At 31.5% G+C, this 19,628-nt stretch overlaps 4 protein-coding genes across 5 annotated transcripts; 3 read left to right on the top strand and 1 right to left on the bottom strand.

Annotated features, from left to right (window-relative positions):
* Positions 1-445: 445 nt before the first annotated feature.
* LOC123917630 (probable trehalose-phosphate phosphatase F) lies at positions 446-4,904 on the top strand. 2 transcript variants are annotated; one of them, XM_045969401.1, is made up of 12 exons: positions 446-500; positions 671-755; positions 1,670-1,980; positions 2,076-2,216; positions 2,424-2,495; positions 2,800-2,925; positions 3,011-3,067; positions 3,315-3,416; positions 3,619-3,696; positions 3,856-3,996; positions 4,076-4,168; positions 4,417-4,904. In XM_045969401.1, exons 3-12 carry the CDS (start codon positions 1,681-1,683, stop codon positions 4,468-4,470), a joined length of 1,164 nt encoding a protein of 387 aa, XP_045825357.1. In that variant the 5' UTR covers positions 446-500; positions 671-755; positions 1,670-1,680; the 3' UTR covers positions 4,471-4,904. The 2 variants fall into 2 exon arrangements, with proteins under 2 accessions (XP_045825357.1, XP_045825356.1); XM_045969400.1 differs by having other exon boundaries at positions 459-500; positions 671-753; positions 1,667-1,980.
* Positions 4,905-6,053: 1,149 nt separating this feature from the next.
* On the top strand, positions 6,054-11,027 carry LOC123917760 (beta-fructofuranosidase, soluble isoenzyme I-like). The gene is made up of 7 exons (XM_045969580.1): positions 6,054-6,576; positions 6,955-6,963; positions 7,863-8,719; positions 8,984-9,145; positions 9,423-9,649; positions 9,985-10,072; positions 10,650-11,027. Exons 1-7 carry the CDS (start codon positions 6,228-6,230, stop codon positions 10,851-10,853), a joined length of 1,896 nt encoding a protein of 631 aa, XP_045825536.1. The 5' UTR covers positions 6,054-6,227; the 3' UTR covers positions 10,854-11,027.
* A 988-nt stretch (positions 11,028-12,015) lies between these two features.
* On the top strand, positions 12,016-13,861 carry LOC123917424 (molybdopterin synthase sulfur carrier subunit). Its single transcript, XM_045969132.1, has 2 exons — positions 12,016-12,150; positions 13,177-13,861. Exon 2 carries the CDS (start codon positions 13,235-13,237, stop codon positions 13,544-13,546), a length of 312 nt encoding a protein of 103 aa, XP_045825088.1. The 5' UTR covers positions 12,016-12,150; positions 13,177-13,234; the 3' UTR covers positions 13,547-13,861.
* Positions 13,862-16,082: 2,221 nt separating this feature from the next.
* Positions 16,083-18,432, bottom strand: LOC123917423 (mitochondrial import inner membrane translocase subunit PAM16 like 2-like). Its single transcript, XM_045969131.1, has 4 exons — positions 18,233-18,432; positions 18,031-18,118; positions 16,806-16,939; positions 16,083-16,421 (listed from the first exon to the last, which is right to left on the bottom strand). Exons 1-4 carry the CDS (start codon positions 18,233-18,235, stop codon positions 16,308-16,310), a joined length of 339 nt encoding a protein of 112 aa, XP_045825087.1. The 5' UTR covers positions 18,236-18,432; the 3' UTR covers positions 16,083-16,307.
* Positions 18,433-19,628: the final 1,196 nt, after the last annotated feature.

Below are 19,628 nucleotides of genomic sequence, written 5' to 3'. Positions count from 1 at the left end.
TTATATATTTAGTCTAAAATTTGAACAAAATACATCTAGTTAGAGACTATTCAAATCCAAAAGGCCCGCATAAATAAAAAATTGAAATCCTTTAACTTTTATTTATATTTAAAACATGTCTTGCGATCTAAAAAAACGTAATATATAAGAGAAAATTGTTAATAATATAAATATAATATATTTGGTGCAATATCTCATAAAAATAGTTTTTTTATTGATATAATTCTCTCTTATATGTTTTTTTTTTTAATGAATCTTTCCCCATATTTAAATTTGAAACAAATATTTTGGTGATTTGGTATTAATTAACATTAATTAGTAAGTTAGGTAATAGTCAACAACCGCAAAAAAAAGGTAGTTTCCATGTAATGTAATACACGTTAGTTAGACGTGTATACCAAACACCTCTTGCTTATAAATACTCTCTCCCCTCACCATTATTTCTCTTCTCTTCTTCTCCTTTTCATTCTCATTACCATTCTTTTTCTTCATTCATCTTGGTATGTTAGTTAAATACTAATGTTATTCTGTTTCTTTGTTTTCTTGTTTATCACTCTCACACGTGTGCACATTCTCTTTCTATCTCTATCTCTGTCTTTTATTGTTATTACCTAATCAAACCGTTTTTATTTATTTTTAATACTAACCCTTTTTCTCTTTTTTTTTGAAGATTATTAAGAAAGTTTTGAACTTGCTGCATTTTGAACTCAAAAATTTAAACTTGCTGCATCTTGGTGTTGAAGATTGTTAATTAGGTACTATTATTACCCTTACTTGTTCTGTACTTACTTTCTTGTCTTTTTGAGATTCTCAAATTTGGTTTTTTGTTTTCTAATGTGTACATGTAATGTTTGTTGTATTGTTGTTGTTCTGTTATTATTTTAATGGAGTTTGCGTATATTTGTTGACTTTTAATTGTACTTTGAACCTTACCTTTCGTGTTTCTTTCCTTTACCTTTTACTAATGATGCTTATTATTATTCATTCAATATTCCTAATTTTCTATTTTTGATTTGGTCAGATTCTTCATTCTTGACCACTTTTTTTATTCATTAATTATTTGGAAAAAACGTGTCTTTTTTTAAAATTAGTATTTACAACTCAATCGGTAGTTGCAGGGACGCCGATATGATATACGGTTTATCTGGTTCAAACCCGGGATTCCATATTTCTTTACATTTAAAATATGTGAATCTAGATACTAAGCTACTACCCGGAAAAAATTGATTCTGATGTACTAAATTGACGAGCTAAACGAAGGAGTTTCAATGTTGAAACTTTGAAAACCAACATTATTACTAATTTATTAATATTTGTGTATAAAAAGAAATTTTTTAATAAATAAAAAAAATCAAGGGTTAGTTTAGATGAGACAAATCTTCCTTGAATGTATGGTTGGTTGATGATTCAGTTTTTTCGGTTTCTTTATTCCCAAGTTTTTTGTTTAATTGCTAGTTGTCATGATCATGTAATATAAAACTAGTATCAACAGTTAAATAACAAGTATATAATACTAATAATTGTCAAGAAATTGATCAAAAAGTCAGATTTTGAAGTTGACATCAATTCACATTCGATTTATCGGTCTTTGATTTTCATTAAAAGTTATTCTGCTAAAATTTATAGTCTAAGGCCTTACATTGTTGCTATCTTGTAAACTTGTCCATAGATCTGGATCAAATGGAGCTAAAGGCGAATCATACTCTCCTTGCTGATACTGCAACCTTAACAAGGACAAGATCAAGGCTTGGCACAGGCTCACCTTCGAGTTTGTCATGCTCTCCTACAGCCACTTCAACTTTTCTGCACGGTCCTTCGCTAACAATTCCAAGGAAGAAGATTGGAATTCTTGATGATGTTCGTTCTAACGGTTGGCTTGATGCAATGAGATCGTCTTCTCCTACTCGCAAGAAAATACCTATGGATGTTGGTCATGGTGTTGCGTCTTCTGAAGCTGATGCTGCTTATTTAACCTGGCTGGTATGAAACACATATTACCCTCTATGTAGTTTGTTTGTGCTTCATTGTTCTGTTTGCGCGGTTTCGTTATTCGTTTCCTTTTTATAATTTTGCAGCTAGAGTTTCCGTCAGCACTTTCATCTTTCGAGCAAATTACTAACTGTGCAAAAGGCAAGAAAATAGCATTGTTTCTGGATTATGACGGGACTCTTTCACCAATTGTTGACAATCCTGACCGTGCTTTCATGTCCGACGACGTATGTAATATTCTTTCTGCACTGGCGAAATGCTAGCAACACACTTTTTAACACAGTCTTGGACAACAAAAACGTTGTTCAAACATGTCAAAAAGAGTGTGTTAATACCATTGCTCGTCTCCTTAGATTTAGAGTCCTGAATTTCAGTTGATTTTTCTTCTTCTTGTGTTTTAATTTTTGCTGATTCTGATTCTGTAACATCTGCAGATGCGTGCTGCTGTTAAAAATGTGGCTGAATATTTTCCGACTGCAATAATTAGTGGAAGAAGTCGTGAAAAGGTAATTGGAGAATTTTATAAAACAAAACAATTTTTTTTTTTCCTTTATATCATTTCTCTTTTATGTTAATTAATACCTGCATATAAAGAAATGTAAATAACAAACTTCCATGTTTGTATTAGCTCAGTGGTAAGAGCTTGACCTTGTAATGTCAAGGAACAAAGTTCAAATCCTCTCGGGTACAGTTGTAAAATGACCATTAGTATCACCCATTTTAATAATAATTTCCTCATTCCCCAAACTTTTATTTTAAATGTTTGTACCAGGTTTTGATTCCAAACTTTGTTGCACCCTCTTTCCTCAGGTACATGAATTTGTCGGAATAACGGATCTTTATTATGCTGGTAGTCATGGAATGGACATAATTGGTCCTCTTAGACAATCTGTATCTGATAATCACCCTAACTGTATTAGGTCTACTGATAAGAAGGTACTAGTTTCGCTCCGTCTTTCTAGTTCTTGAAGTATCTTTCTAAAGGGTCTCTATATTGATTTATAATCTTATAAAATAACAGGGCAAGGAAGTTAATTTATTCCAACCTGCTGCTGAATTCCTTCCTATGATTGACGAGGTGTGTTTAATGTATATATGAAAAATACTTCAATTGAATCGCCTTTCAATTTTTATTCCAGATTGAATGTGTTATCCTGTGTAGCACCGGCACCGACACATGTAGTTACATTCAAATATTTCATTTTCTCAAATTATTACTTGTGTGGACGTGTCGGTGTTAGTATTGTGTCTGGTGTTAGTGTCAGTGTCGTGTGTGGTGTCTGTGCCAATGCTTCATAGATCCTGACTGGCTCATGTTTATGCAGGTCCGTAGGTTGTTCATTGAGTGTACAAAAGACATCAAAGGAGCAAAAGTTGAGAACAATAAGTTTTGTGTCTCTGTACATTATCGTAACGTAGACGAGGAGGTATTGTGTTCTACTCCCTCTATTCATTTTTAATTGTCGCTTTTTTCCGTTCAATGTAACATTATCTGTTGTATTGTCAATAATAACCTTAGCTATTTATCGTACAGAGCAAAATAGATGATTCCTTTTTTAACCAACTTATCACATATTTCATCATGGTTATTGATTTATTTCCTCTTATTTTGTTTCATATAATGTATAGAATTGGGATATGGTGGCACAACGCGTTTATGATATTATGAAAGACTATCCACATTTGCGATTAACTCACGGTCGGAAGGTACTATTTCAATTCTAAACCAAAACATTTTTACTTATTTTACAATAGACATAACTTGTTACAAAACTTCTAGTAGTTTATCTTCACTAATTTTCATGTTATTTTTACGAGACATATCTGTTATAGAACTTGTAACATATGTTTACTGATAATGTTCAGGTTTTAGAGGTCCGACCAGTGATTGACTGGGACAAGGGAAAAGCTGTTACATTTTTGCTCGAGTCACTTGGACTTAACGATGACGATGATGTGCTAGCTATATATATTGGTGACGATCGAACTGATGAAGACGCATTTAAGGTTAATATGCCGTTTGTTTTGATGATATACTTAAATTACATGTTATTCAACACTGATGATATAAAATGGACTGCAACAGGTTTTGAGTGAGGTTAATAAAGGTTTTGGAATCTTAGTTTCTTCGGCTCCTAAAGAAAGCAACGCGGTTTACTCTCTTACTGATCCCTCAGAGGTAAATCTTGTGGTTATAATTTAGTTTATACATATGAGACTGTTTGGAAGAGCTTTTAAAAATAGCGTATGATTTTTGTTATGGAAATAGCTTATACATAAACGCAAATATGATTAACACTTATGATGCTATAAAAGCTTAATTAATATATTTATCCAAACACGGTCTTGGTATTTTTCGTTGTTTATACAATAATTGAATATTGTTTTATAATGAAATAAGTTGTTTCATATTGTTTGTATATGTAGGTCATGGAATTTCTCAAGTCACTAGTGGTGTGGAAATCAAGCTCTATAGTATAATGTATAGAGGAGAATATACTCTACTATACTATACTATATATTAAAGATAGATTCTGATTTTGGTTGAGAACATTTCAAGGGTTTCTTGGAGAAGAATTAAGCTTTCAAGACCTCTCAAGATAGGAATAACATTTGTCATTACTCAGTTTTTTTGCTCAAAAGCTCTTGTGGAAGCTGTAAATTAATATGGCTTATTATAATAGTAAGATTATTCAAAATCTGTTTAGGGGTTTATTTTTGTCCCTAACAAAAATATTATTATTTAATTCATATTCTTTAGTGCTTCTAAGTAGTAAATAGAGGGTTACATATGAAATTGTTCCCTTTTTTTTTTTTTTATTCCTTTCAATTTAAGGGAGAATTCCCATTTGTTAATCTTTTTATATGTACTTTGGAATTGGATGTCATTAATATATATTACCTATTTTAGTTTATATAATTTTGTTGACATTATGTGTGCTTCACTGTTCCCTCTGTCCCTCACTCATCTTTTGTCTCTATCAAACAAAGCTTGAATTTGAATCATTCTAGAAGAGATCCTATGAAATGTGAAACACTAGTTATCTACTAGAATTTAGGATACATTTTTTTGTCAAAACTCAAAAGTACTTTTTGTAAAATTAGTTTAGAAAACCTATAAAATCGACCATTAACATTTTCTCTCAAACCATTAAGTCACCTTATCGCTCTTGAAAAATGGCACCTTACTTGATAAAAAAAGGAATTGGTCTCTCTCCATTGAAAAAGAAGAATTGCCTACTGTAATTTGTTTCCCACAAAAGGTGAAGAAGATGAAAATGTGCAGTGGATCCAGGATAGGTTCCCAAGAAGAGAAGAAAAGGGGCAGATAGAGGGATATTTTACAATTTAGATATAGGGGTGCAATTAGCAACTTCCAAGGGTGAAACCTCTTCTATGGCCCAGTCCAGTCCAGGGCACAGACTTTGCTCATTTTACCTCTTTCACAGCCCGCAAGATTTTTCGTTCAGAATTTCAGATCAATCTATTTCATTATCATTTTCATCAACATTTATTATTGAGATTTTATTTTGCAACTCTTTCCATTTCTCATGCGCCCTATAAAATTATTAAAATACCCCAGTTCTCTAGTGGACGTTATAAAAATGAGAAAATTTTCATGTTAGGAGGGTTTTTTTTTTCAAAATTCTCCAACATATTTCATATTAATTTTTTATAATTGCATTTTTTTTCACGGTAAATATTTATAATTACATAAATAAATGAATAGTAATTATTCATTGAATACTTTACCATTATTTGAAGAAATAATATTAAATATTTTACAATCCTTATATACCAAATATAAATGTCGCAATCCCTTTTTAAAATGAAAACTAAATATCAACAAATCATTAAATACTTTAAATAACTTATAGAAAATTTTAAATATATTTTATATTCCAATATTATGAATTAAAAAATTGAAATATATGTACCAAAAAAAACAAAATTGAAATATCTTCCCGTCGTCCCATCTACAAGTATTGAATATTGATATTCATTTTTATTTTCTCTTGTGTGTCTTGTTTTTTTCAATTTTCCAATTGTATTGGAACCACCATTCCAATCCAACATTCACATACCTTCCATTATTCTATACACTTACCATTCTAAATTTCAAAGATGATGAATATTATCTAACACTAAGTACCATCCCTCAAAAAACCTCCTCACCCTTTTTATTTTAATAGGACAAAGCCTCAATTTTTCAAATTAGATCACAACATACCCTAAAAATGAATGCTAATACTTCCAATGATAACCATGCTCTTCACACTCCATTGCTTAATAGTAGCCCAAAACCATCAAAGGTTATCATTGTGACATTTGGTTCCATTGTATTCCTAATGTCAATGGTTGCATTGATCATAGTTCAAAGCCAAAATTCCTTACAAAAATTGGAAAATATCACTCCTCTTACTAACAATTCCTTAAGGCAAGAATTGCCTAGAGGGGTTGCTCAAGGGGTTTCAAGCAAATCAAATCCATCTCATTTCAATGAAGTTTCATATACTTGGACAAATGCTATGTTTTCTTGGCAAAGAACAGCTTTTCACTTTCAACCCCAAAAGAATTGGATGAATGGTAAGTGTACCTTAGCTTATTTTTCTATTCACATGTTAAATTTTGGTTTCCTATGCAAATTTTTGGATTCACGGTGAGTGTAGTAGAATTACGGTAAATCACTATAATTTTGTGAAAAATTATTACACTTATATATTCAGCAAAATTATAATGTCAATGCGATTTTATTAATTTATCGTATCTTTCATTGAATGGTAGGTAATCAAATTTAGATCAATGATTAAATTCTGAAACCTTACTATCCTCCCATTTTAATTTTTGTTCCCTACTTCCTTTCATTATTTATTACTAATTAATTTCGATTGAGACTAATCAATGGTATCTTGTTGACTTTTTGGGGTTCATGTTACGTGCGGATGTTTGGTTGACTTGGCTTAGATCCCAACGGTATGTTTATCTTTTTATTTGTAATTTTCTTTTTCGGTGAATTCTTCTTCTTTTCTTTGTTAAAAAATAAATAAATAGGCTATAAATATTATCATCAAGTTAGACATCTTTACCCATATTAAAAAATTCATGTTCTCGTAATATGTGAGTTTCAATGATATTTATCATTTTATTCACATATGAAAAACAAATTATACATTTGTGAATTACTATGTGATAGTATTATTATATACTACATTGAAAGTAAATTTAATTTATATATCCTTATTATGTAAAAAGAACGTTAATTTATATTTAACACTAACAAATTAATAAAAACACACCTTTAATGATTATGAAAGAAATCATATGCATAATGCTGAGAAGCACTAGAAGCAAGACAATGCTCTATGATCACACAAAAATTAGGACACCATATTTACTTATATATTCAACATTTTGCTTATTTATATCCTATGTGAGATTAACCATTCATATATACTTGAACTCGACAATCTCCTCTCAAGTATGAATTTATGCATCATATATACTTGAACAAAATACTAGAGTCGAAATCTTGCTCTTCCACCAAATAGAACCATGAATCTAATTAATTATTTGTAATTCTAAGTGTGTTAATGCATGATATTTGTTTAAAAAATACTACATAATACACAATAAAGAATACGAATTCTACTTTTGCATAATGCACAATTACTTGAGAGGCAACAAAAGAAATGAACTATCTTCTTAAATAAAGAATTAAAGACTAATGAAATTGTTTTAGGCTTACAAAATTGTTTTACATTATGAAATATATTTGAAAATAATTGGTGTTAAAAAAACTTATTTAAAAATTGAGTTTAGAAACATACACTTAAATCAAACATTTGATATTGCATTGTATTGTATTGTTGTAGGTCCATTGTTTCACTTGGGATGGTACCATCTATTTTACCAATACAATCCTGATTCAGCTGTGTGGGGTAACATTACATGGGGTCATGCTGTATCAACTGACTTGATTCATTGGTTCTACCTTCCCATTGCCATGGTACCCGACAATTGGTTCGACATCAACGGTGTATGGACTGGATCCGCCACGCTTCTACCAAATGGCGAAATCATAATGCTTTACACGGGCGACACCGACAACTATGTGCAAGTCCAAAATCTTGCTTATCCTGCCAACCTATCCGACCCCCTTCTCCTTGATTGGGTTAAATACGCGGATAACCCAATCTTGGAGCCCCCACCTAGCATTGGTTTAAAGGATTTCCGCGACCCAACTACAGCTTGGATTGGGCCGGATGGAAAATGGAGAATCCTAATTGGGTCAAAAAAGGGAAAAACGGGTCTTTCATTAGTTTACAAGACCACAAACTTTACGAATTTTGAACTCAACGATAACTACTTACATGTGGTTCCCGGTACGGGTATGTGGGAATGTGTGGACTTTTACCCGGTTTTAATAAACGGGTCTAACGGTTTGGACACATCGGTAAATGGGCCGCAAGTTAAGCATGTTCTAAAGGCTAGTTTGGATGATACAAAAGTGGATTGTTATGCAATTGGAACTTATTTTATTGAAAATGATACATGGATTCCTGATGATCCACTTGAGGATGTGGGTATTGGGTTGCTTTATGACTATGGAAGATACTATGCTTCAAAGAGTTTCTATGATCAAGTAAAACAAAGAAGGATTTTGTGGGGTTGGATTAATGAAACTGATACAGAAAGTGATGACTTGGAAAAAGGTTGGGCATCTCTTCAGGTATGTATTTATTACCCGTGTTAGCTCGTCAGTGTCCGTGTTATATCAGGTGTATGTGCTTCATAGTTTATTAACCATCCACTTAACGTAATTAATCACATATTTGAGCTGTGTTAATCTTCTAAATTGTTGCCAAAATTTGATGTCAAATTTGTTTGAAAAAAAAAGAAGATAATTTCTTATTTTCCAAGATTGAAATTCTTTAAAAAATGTTTTGTAGAGTAATTCACAAAACCTTACACAATTTTTTTTATTACCTTTCAGACAATTCCAAGAACAGTGCTGTTTGACAATAAGACTGGAACTAATTTGCTTCTGTGGCCAGTAGAAGAAATAGAGAGCTTAAGATTAAGCAGTGATGAATATGAAGAAATAGTGGTTGAACCTGGCTCTGTTGTGCCACTTAACATTAGTCAAGCAACACAGGTAAAAACCAAGTGTATATTTCGAATGAACGGAAATTTGACGAAGTCATGATAGCATCGTGATTTCGTTGAAGTTTTATTTTTGAAACAGCCAAAGTCAGTAATTAGTTGTTTCTTTAAAGTAAAACTTTTGTCAAAATTACAATGTCTCATTGTGATTTCGTCTAATTCTGTGTCAGTCCAAATATGCACTAATAAATTTTGTTACTTTCGATGAAATTATTTGTCTTTTTACTATAGTTAGTATTTCTATCTCTGAAATAAATATTTTCTTACAGTTGGACATATTTGCTGAATTTGAGATTGAATCATTGGCATCTGAAGGGATTATTAGCAATGACACTATAGATTGTGGAAGTGGTTCTGCAGACAGAAGTGCTTTTGGACCATTTGGCATTTTAGCTATTGCAGATGACACACTTTCTGAACAAACTCCAGTTTATTTTAGGCTCTCTAATGCTAGCCTTGGTAGTTCAACTACATTCTTTTGTGTTGATGAAACAAGGTACGAATCGAAGTGAATATACAATTTGATCCCTGAAATTGTAACTATTAATCAAATTTCTCATTAACTCTTACGAATTAACAATTTCGTCTTTTAAATTGTAACACATAAATCAAAACGGCCTCTCGATTAAGTATAGAGAGATATTTTGATTGTCGTGTTACAATTTCAAGGACAAAATTGTTAATTTGTAAATGTCAGAGATTAATTCGATCAACCGTTACAATTTCATGGAAAAAATTGTCTCTTCACTCGTAGGAATTTGCATTTGCGAAGTGGAAACTAATTTTGTAAATATTGGTTGATCATGAGAAATGATTTATTGTATGATGCAGATCATCAAAGGCACCTGAAATTGCAAAACCACTTTATGGTAGCAGTGTTCCAGTTTTGAGTGATGAAAAGTTGTCAATGAGGGTCTTGGTAAGTATCACTTGTTGCATTTCTTGCTTATCAAGTTGTCAATGAGGGTCTTGAATAATTGAAAACAAAATTTTTTTCCTTCCAATTTATATTTCTAAAACACTTATTCGTACAAGAGGCTTTTTGGATTTATGTGTAAACCAATTATTCTTTTATAAAATTGCACTTCTTTCACATCATGAGACTATATAGGGCTACCGTTAGAAGTCCCACGTCGAGTATATCAAAGTGTTCAATGTGATATTTAGGTTATGAGACTCTCATCTATTGGACTAGTCTTTTGGGTTGGGCTCACTTCATGTGTTTAAGTCCTAACAATTGGTAAGAGACCGAATATTTGGAGTCCTGAAAAGGGCTACCTAGACTGGATTAAGGTACTCCACCGAATATTTGGAGTACAACATCGAGTAGATCAAAGTGCTCAATGTAATACCTTGAGTCGTAAGACTCTCCCACCTATTGGACCAGTCTTTTGGATTGGCTCTCCTCATGTGACTAAGTCCTACCTTGACATTTCTTGTTTTTTGATAAGTAAAATATATTGTTGTTGTGACATTAAACTTTCCAATGTGATTAGGTTGACCATTCAATTATTGAGAGTTTTGCTCAAGGAGGGAGAACTGTGATCTCAGGTAGAGTTTATCCAACAGAAGCAATATATGGAGCTGCAAGATTATTTCTATTCAACAATGCAACTAACATAAACATCAAAGTCTCCATCAAGATTTGGCATTTGAACTCTGCTTTTATAGGTCCCTTTCCCTTTGATCAAAGTCAATGAGAGAAGTGCAAAAATGCAAAACCTTATCAAGCTCATAAATTGTTAGTGAATCATCATTCATAGGTGATTCACTTTTATTTGGGATTTTTGTAGAGATATAATTTTAAGTCACTACAAATAGATTATTCGAGAGAATATGAGTTAGAATCATGGCTCAAATAATGTTTAATCAAATTTTATTTACTGAACTTGGATTATTTAGATATCTTTTTTAAAGAATTGAAGAGTTAAAAAAATGCAGGTATTCAATAATTGGCTATAAATTATGGTTCCTACTCCATTCATTCAATAGACAATATGTATCTATCTATCTATTTAGTATTTATCTAAAGGAAAAGTTAACATGTTTCCTTTATCTAATTCATTTTTTTTAGTCTAGTAGCATTTATCTAATGATGAGAATATTTGTTGTTTAACTATTGAGTTTTATTACTAGGATAGCAACTACGACCTAACTATATATGAGATTAATTGAGACATACTCCCTCTGTTCAAAATTATAAACAAAAGATCGGTAGTCTAAAAAATTAGATATTTCAATTTTCTTTGACTTATTTTTACTTATAATTTAGAACAAATGAAGTATAAATTATAAACAAAGATCGGTAGTCTAAAAAATTTCCTTGTGAGCAATGTATGGTTTGCAAAGAGCAACCTCCAAGTTAAATTCTAAAAGTCCTATTCCACTTTTTTTTTTAAAGCAACCGATCATCATTTGTAAATTACGATCACCTGACTTTTTTTATAAATAGACGAAATGACAAGTCATTGAAAACTCACACATAAAATAGGAGAATCAGAGTTCAAACTTCAAACTCCAATCCTAACGTCAAACCTAACAATTTTGACATTTATACAAATCAGACATCAAAGCTGGAAAGTAGAGTGGATTTTTGGTAAATGTCATCCGTCCAATCAATCGTGTGGACTACTCCCTCCGGTCCTATATCCTACCACATGTCATAATTTATTTTATTTTGAAATAGTAAAACTTAAATGATAAAACAGATTATCAATCGTTAGTTGGTTCATTATTGATTGACGCTGAATTTAATATGGAGGATCGCGATTCGATCCCCGCAACTGCAATCGAAAGGGCTGAAACCACTCGATGACAGAACTGACCCCGAACCAGATTAAGCGGTGGTGAAAAACCAAAACAATAAATGACAAAACAGGTGATAAAAAGAAAAGTGTCGTGGTCACACTCGCAGTTGTGTGCGGCGACTTGACCCTTCCAACACCGATTATCTACTCTGATTGCTTTCAATTATTTGCTTCGCTTCAAGATACAGAGGTTTGTTTGCTTCCACCGTAACTCACTCAATTTCATCGCAAATCTCTTTCATTTTTTACTATAATCAATTTATGTTACTTCCACCAAACGGTTATTATACATCAAATTCAATCAATTTCTGCTCATCAAATTTAGGATCTTTTTTTATTTTTTATTTCATTTTGTTGTTGTTATTATTTCGTTACTTTGTTGTCAAATAGAGGATCTGTTACATGGACACTTCAGATATGTGTGTCTAGTGCTCAGATATATGTGTGGCTATTGTTCCATGATGGTCCGTTTGGATTGACTTATTTTTGAGCTTATGTAAAATAGCTTATTCAAATAAATAAGCTTTTATGCATTATTATAAGTTTTCAAGGTAGTTTATGTGAAAACAACTTATAAAAATACAATTTTTGTTAGTGAAAACTTATGAATTACCATAAAACTTTATTTATTTGCATAAGTTATTTTCATAAGCTCAAAAATAAGTTGAATCCAAGCAGGCCCTTAGTATAAAGTGTTGTCAAATACTCCCTCCGGTCCTAAATATAAGACTGTAATGTAGCCTGTAATGTAGACTAAATAATTAGATTTTCAATGAATCTAAAAAGTATATCTTCTCCTGTATTTAGGACTGGAGGGAGTATCGGCTATGCCAAGCTGTAGTCGCGGATTTTTTTAAAAAACTGCCACAGCCAATTTGGAAATGTTGGCGGCACCATGGCCTTTAATAGAGGATATGGTGGCTTAAAATGACATTTGTTTAGCTTTCTGCTATATATGGTGCGTATCTCACTATCTGCAATCGATAACATTGGTTGTCTTACTCTTGAGAATCAGAATCACGCGATTCTTATTGCTCTGGAATCATAATATCTAAAATCAGTTAAGCGATTAGGATGTTTTCATTTCATTTTTTTTAGTGGCCGGAGATGATTTAGATTGATTAGTTGTTTCATCTTTCAACTGATTTATTGTTAGCAATGAATGAATAAATAAATAATGATCATAGACTCTTTTTGTCATGTTGAATTTTTGAAGGTTTGTCAGAAACAAGTGTTACATCAACTAGTTTGTCCATTGCTGCTTATTAAAATATATGATGGAAGTAAGTGTTAATATTTCGGACGCAGACCAAACGCAAACCAAAAAGGAAAGTATTTTGGTGAAGATAAAAGTACTGTTTTTTGCACGAGCGCGTGATCTTACTGGCTTGAGTGAGGTGCCATTGGAGGTGTCATCAGGAAGTACTACTCATGATTGTTTGAAAAAGCTTCTTGTTCAATTTCCAAATTTGGAAGAAATACAAGGGTGCATGGTTCTGGCTCTGAATGAGGAGTATACAACGGATTCAACCATTGTTAAAGATAAGGATGAGTTAGCCATAATACCTCCAATAAGTGGTGGTTGAATTAAGCAGCTTATAATTTTGTTACTACAGCAGGATGGATGATTCAACTTGTTAGTAATCTTCTTCCTTCTCTCAGTGATTCAGAACACCTTGTCTGTTTAGTTAACACCGACTCGATAAATGAATCTTGAAATAAACTCTTTGTAAACCAATTGAATAAATTATCTAAGTTGGTGTTTGTGAAAATGTTGATACTAGTACAGAAAGCAAGGAGTATAATTCCACCTTCATTCTTATGTCTTTTTCTTTACTTGTATATGCTTTTGTTACCACAAACTAAACTACTATAATATTATGGATCCTGGTTTTCTGAAATTGTTGTTTCTTGTATTCTCTTAACTCTTAAGTAACACTTCATGTGAACTTTGTGTTTAACTCAAATAACACAGTGGAACTCAAAATAAACCAAGTTGGAGTGTTCTTCTCAACGCTGCCTAGATTTTTTTAGCCAAGGAAGGATTAGGCCTTAGTTTTGTGCTATGAAGTATGGAAACTCCTCAGATTAGGCGTGTCAGGTGTCGGATACATGTTAGTGTCCGACACCAACATGACACCGAGACTTATAGTTATAATGAATTATGTCATTTTTTCAAATTATTATTGGTGTGACGTGTCAGTGTACGTGTTGTATCTGTGCTTCATAGGTTTTGTCTTATTTCTTCACTTGCTGATAAAATAAAAATGTCACCATTAACTTAATATTGTTGGCTAATGTCTCTTTAGCTAATTTCAAACAAACCAAACTTTATCATCATATCTTGGTAGCCTATTAGCATTATTCTACTTTTTTTTTCCTTGATGAATTGTGATAACACATATCCGCACATTAACTTGATGGTGAAATGCACTTTGGTAACTTATCCAATGTCAATGCCTACTCATTTTAATTTAAAATAGAATTGAAGAATGTAAAATTATTATTGATAATGGTGGTACCATCAGTTTATAAATGTCTGATGTGAGATTGAATTATATTGTGGATGTTATAAAATCAATTTCTTACCACTGAACTAACATGTACTATAGGACATGCCAAATAACTTAACAGATAGTTTTTTAATAATAAAATTGGCACAAACTGAAAATTTGCACCGATAGTGCATAACAATTAAACTCATTAAATTTTAATGATAATTTCATATATCTATAATATTGCACTTTTGTATGAATAATCCATATTTTTAAAACTTTACAAAAAACAAATATTTTTAATCCCTCAGAATGATCATTGATTTCTCAAAGACTTCCCCCAGTGGCTCTATATAAAATGCAAATAGGGATTAAAAGTAAATTTTTTTAAGGGACTAAACATAAAAACTCATTATTTTGTAGAGACTAAACATATTTAACCTAAAAAATTATTGGTCGTTCATAAGGATTTTTCAACCTATTTTTTAAACTCTTCCAAATAGCTTAAATATGATAAGTAGCTTTGTATATGCAAAAATTGCATATTTCATTACGAAGACCGCTTATCTATATATATAATTCCTAGATAGTTCTCCTACTATCCATCTTAACCCTAATCCACATCACTCATTTACATCCAATTAAATCACACAATAATGCCACATCACTTCCTTATATTATATCATTTTCATCTCTATTTTTTTTTTTCACATCACTTCCTTATATTATATCATTCTCATCTCTATTTTTTTTTTTTTTTTTATATTATATCAATCTCATAATAAATAATAAAGAATTATGATTCTCCAATTATCCAAAAATTGATGTCACAAGATGTTACAATTTTCTACATTATTATTGAATTATACCTCTCCAATTATCCAAAAATTGATGTCACAAGATGTTACACTTTTCTACATTATTATAATATTTTTTAGTGACAATGAAGATGGACATAGTTTGATTCTCTTTCAACATTTATCTCATTTAAATGTCAACCGTTTTCATAGAAACAACAAAGAGTTTATAATTTAGTCACACAAAAAAATACGAAGAGTGTATACATTATTGACTTAATTACATTATAATTTTAGAGAAGAGTGAAAGGTTATGCAAAAAGTTAGGTTATGGGATTGAAATATATATAAAATAACCATTATCATTATCATATTTCATTCAATTTTAGTGTGTCGCCTATGCGTTGCACTATTGCATTGGCTGGCACACCCCACCAAAAAAAAAATATTTCATTCAATTTTGATGGTCTGTACTCATTCTCTATACATATAGGTATATATATTGGTTGGAGGAAGTGATAAGTACATCACTTTTATATTATTATTATTATTATAATTTTTATTTTATAATACTTATTGTTACAATTTATACGAATAATTTTTCAACATTATAATATAAAATATCACATAACACCTGTGCATCGCACGGGTGTGGGACTAGTACATTAACAAGCGAACATATTTATATATCCAAACACAAACCTATAAGAACTTTTGGTGTAGTGGTAATAATGATGAGCATGAAACTAATGAAGATAAGTTACATAACAAATGTTGATAGTGAAAACATGTAGATGTTTTCTTACTTTTAATGTCATTGGCTACTATTATAATCTAAATAATTTATGTTAAATTAAAAGCATTAAAATAGCCTCAGTTCCATAGTTAGCTTCCATTATTTGCAGCGAATTTCCCAACTAATCATTTACAAATAATTTTTCTAGTAAAATAAATTTAGTTTTGATTGAACAAATAACACACAACATGGTGGCCAAAGACCAGTACGGTCGAGCAAAATTGATGGCGCAAAACTGACTCCTCAACTAGGGCCTCCTTCACCCTTGCCTTTGTTGATAGACAGACTCTAGACATTCCTTCGCCCGATGAACTTTCGACTGGAGGTAAAAACTCCCATTCTTGGCATTATTCTCAAACAACCTTTCGTATTTCTGCACAAAAACAATTCTTTAAGACAGTGTTTTCTTTAAGACAAGGTTAAAACAAGGGTTCATTGAGTATGTTTTTTTAACACTGTAATGAGGATGAAGTTGTTTAAAACCGACTATACACAGCTAAAGTGGTAGTGTAGAAATGATTGGGGAGATAAAAAGGTAATTATTATAAATTAAAACCAATATATTTCTTGCATTTCGTTTACATTTTCTTTGTAACAATCATAATAAGTCATTTTTAAATGGATAAATTCATAAATCAATACTGTAAAAAAGATTAGTTGGACAAAAATCAAATTTTGTCAATTTTTAGGAAGTGAAAATATATTTAAAACCCTTAAAACAAATAGGTAATGGCCACAGCACATATGATATACTAACCTTGATAATATCCTCCCAGGGAGTTTTCTCGGTAACACCAAGAATCTGCCGAGCCTCTTGCTCTGTTATTGTTTTGCTAGCTTTGTGGATAGTATTTTGTATTGTTTCCTGTGCAACACCATTTCTTGAGGCATCTGGAACAACATAATGTTGATAAAATGAGAAAAAATAACAGTCGCTATATGTATAGTTAGATTGGGAAAATACAAAATAGGAGAAAGAAAAAGCTAGGGACTGAAATACAAATTAGGTAGACAAATTAAGGGTACAAAAAGTAAAGAATGTTAGTATTGGACAGAGCCGCAGTAAAGTTTCAAGTAAATATATGATGTTATATTGGAATTTGGAGACCATGTTATTCAAAAAGTAATTTTGCTTATTGTCAAAGATGAGGCAAATCAAATAGAGTCTCGTTGATATAGATGAACCAAACAATGTAACAAAAGAAGATTAAGAAAGATTATTTATTGCTATAAGAGGGCATATCATACATTCAAATGAATCTGGATATGCTAAGGCAATGACAAGTCTTCTGACATTAGGAGGCATGACAAGTTTGCCATACAAATAGGTTGAGGGATACAAAAGAAAAGCTTTAGACACAAAAGGATGCAGTTGAGTCGACCAAAGGATAGAGGTTATTTATGGTTTCACCTATCACCAATTGAATTCAAGTAAAACAAGTAGGATGGCTAAGTGAGAAGCTGCTTCAAATACAATGTAACTGTGAAGTGTCCAAAATTTTTAAGAGAAACTACTTTCTAAACTTCAGTTAGAAATGCAATGTTGTATGTGAATGATTCATAATTCATTGTTGTCCAGGTCAGTGGCGGATCCACCGCCCGGCCAGCCCAGACACTTGCCATGCTCTGCTAAAAAAAATTGGTATTTTAGGGGTTAGTTTAGGGCAAAATTGAGATTTTTTTGTTCGAAACTGAGATTTTTCGGTGCAAAACTAAGATTTTTGTTTAAAACTGATATTTTGATCGGCTTTATAAATTTTCTGGCTCCGCCACTAGTCAAGGTCAGCATTTCATTACAAGCACTAAATCCTACCAACAAAGCACAATGCCGAAGGGTACAACACAAACTCTAACCGAAAATGATAGATTGATTCGAAAACTTTTCTCAACAATATATATAACAAATAACTCAAATTCATTCAACTAATCCCCAAAATTGAAACAAATGAGAAATATGTAGAGTGATAATTTGGGAAGCTTACTGGTAAGGGCTTGACGATATGCCTGAACGACTGCTCTTGCCAAGATTCCCCCACCCATCACAATCAAGTTTGCCAGAATCTTTGAAGCCTGCATAAATAATTTAGTTAGTTTCAGAGAATCAATTGCACAAATTCTATTTACAGATAGCTGAATCAATTGCAGAAACAGAAGAAAAAAAATGAAAAATGCATAAGAAATTACCATAGCTAATCAACGATGTATGTGATTTGGGGTATTATGATCGAGTTTGAACAATTAAGGGTTGTAATTAGGGTTTGTGTTATGCGACCTAGTTAAAGAGTTTGAACAATCATAATTAGGGTTTTGGAATTTGGAAATAATCAAATTGGGAAAGAAGCTCGAGATTTTTTGGTCTTAGAAAGGAGAAGGTACATAAAACAACTTTTGATGCAATATTTTAGTTATATATGAGAAAATATTTTGACAAAAAAAAAATCTTAAAAAATTGAAATTTTTTTTATGAGATTGTACTGACATCTTGGGATTTAAAAAGATTTTTTTAAAATGATTTTTTACAATTAATATTTTTATTTTATTTTTTATACTTGTTCTAACAAAGATTTTAAGATTTCAAAGTATTTATGAATTTTTTAAGATTTTAAAATTTCAATAAATTTCAATAAAGTAGTACGTAATTTGTATGGTAATTGGTAATATCGCTAAAAGAAATTATATGGTAACATGCGTGACTATTTTTTTTATTACGTGAAAATTTTTACTCATGAAAAATCTCAATAGGTTCTTGTATTTAAGGATGAATGTAGTAATTTTTATTGCGACTGACAGTCGCACCGACTGATGACAGTCAATTAGATGATAATTTTAATAGTAAAATAGTATAGTTTTAATAGCAATTGAAGCTCAGAAGCAAGCAAATACCTGAAAAAGAGAATATTATTGGCCCAGAAACAAGAAAAGTGGAAAAAGCATTAAAAAAAGGGCAAAAATGTAATAGACAGCGCAATTCATCGCACCCACGATGAGATCCGGCGTGGCGCGATGAAAGGCGGTTAATTGAAAGGAAAAATGAAGAAAATCTTTTCCATCGTACCACGATGGCTTGCCAAAATTTTAGAGGCACCAATTTGTTTAACTTATTGTGTGTATATGTGCGTGCATGCACTCGCGTGTGCGTGCGTGTGTGTTAAAATGAATAAATTAAATAATTATTATAATAAAATTTTAAAATAGATTTAGACCTTCATGATCTTGATAGTGAAATCTATTTGAATAATTAAAAGTTATCAAAGAAATTCTAACAATTGAAAGTATAATCTTTAACTTTCTTTAAAATTATATATTTATAATTATATGACTTAAAAAAAATGTGTCACCAAACTAATTTGATCCTTAGATTGAATAACAGAAAGAAACATGCCACACCAAGAGAAAACCAAGTTAAAATGTCATTCTTCAGCAATTTTTTTGAAAGTGAACCGCCCGTGAGTGTACTTCCCACCTTCACTGACAACATATTAGCCACCTTCAGTTTTGACAAACCTCACTCCAACCCCTATCTAGTTCCATTAGGGCCGGTTTTACTTATTGTAGGGTTAATATTACAATTATAACTATT

This window comes from Trifolium pratense, linkage group LG3 (genome assembly GCF_020283565.1).
Source record: "Trifolium pratense cultivar HEN17-A07 linkage group LG3, ARS_RC_1.1, whole genome shotgun sequence".
NCBI lineage: Eukaryota > Viridiplantae > Streptophyta > Magnoliopsida > Fabales > Fabaceae > Trifolium > Trifolium pratense.
This window is presented reverse-complemented; position numbering and strand designations above follow the sequence as displayed.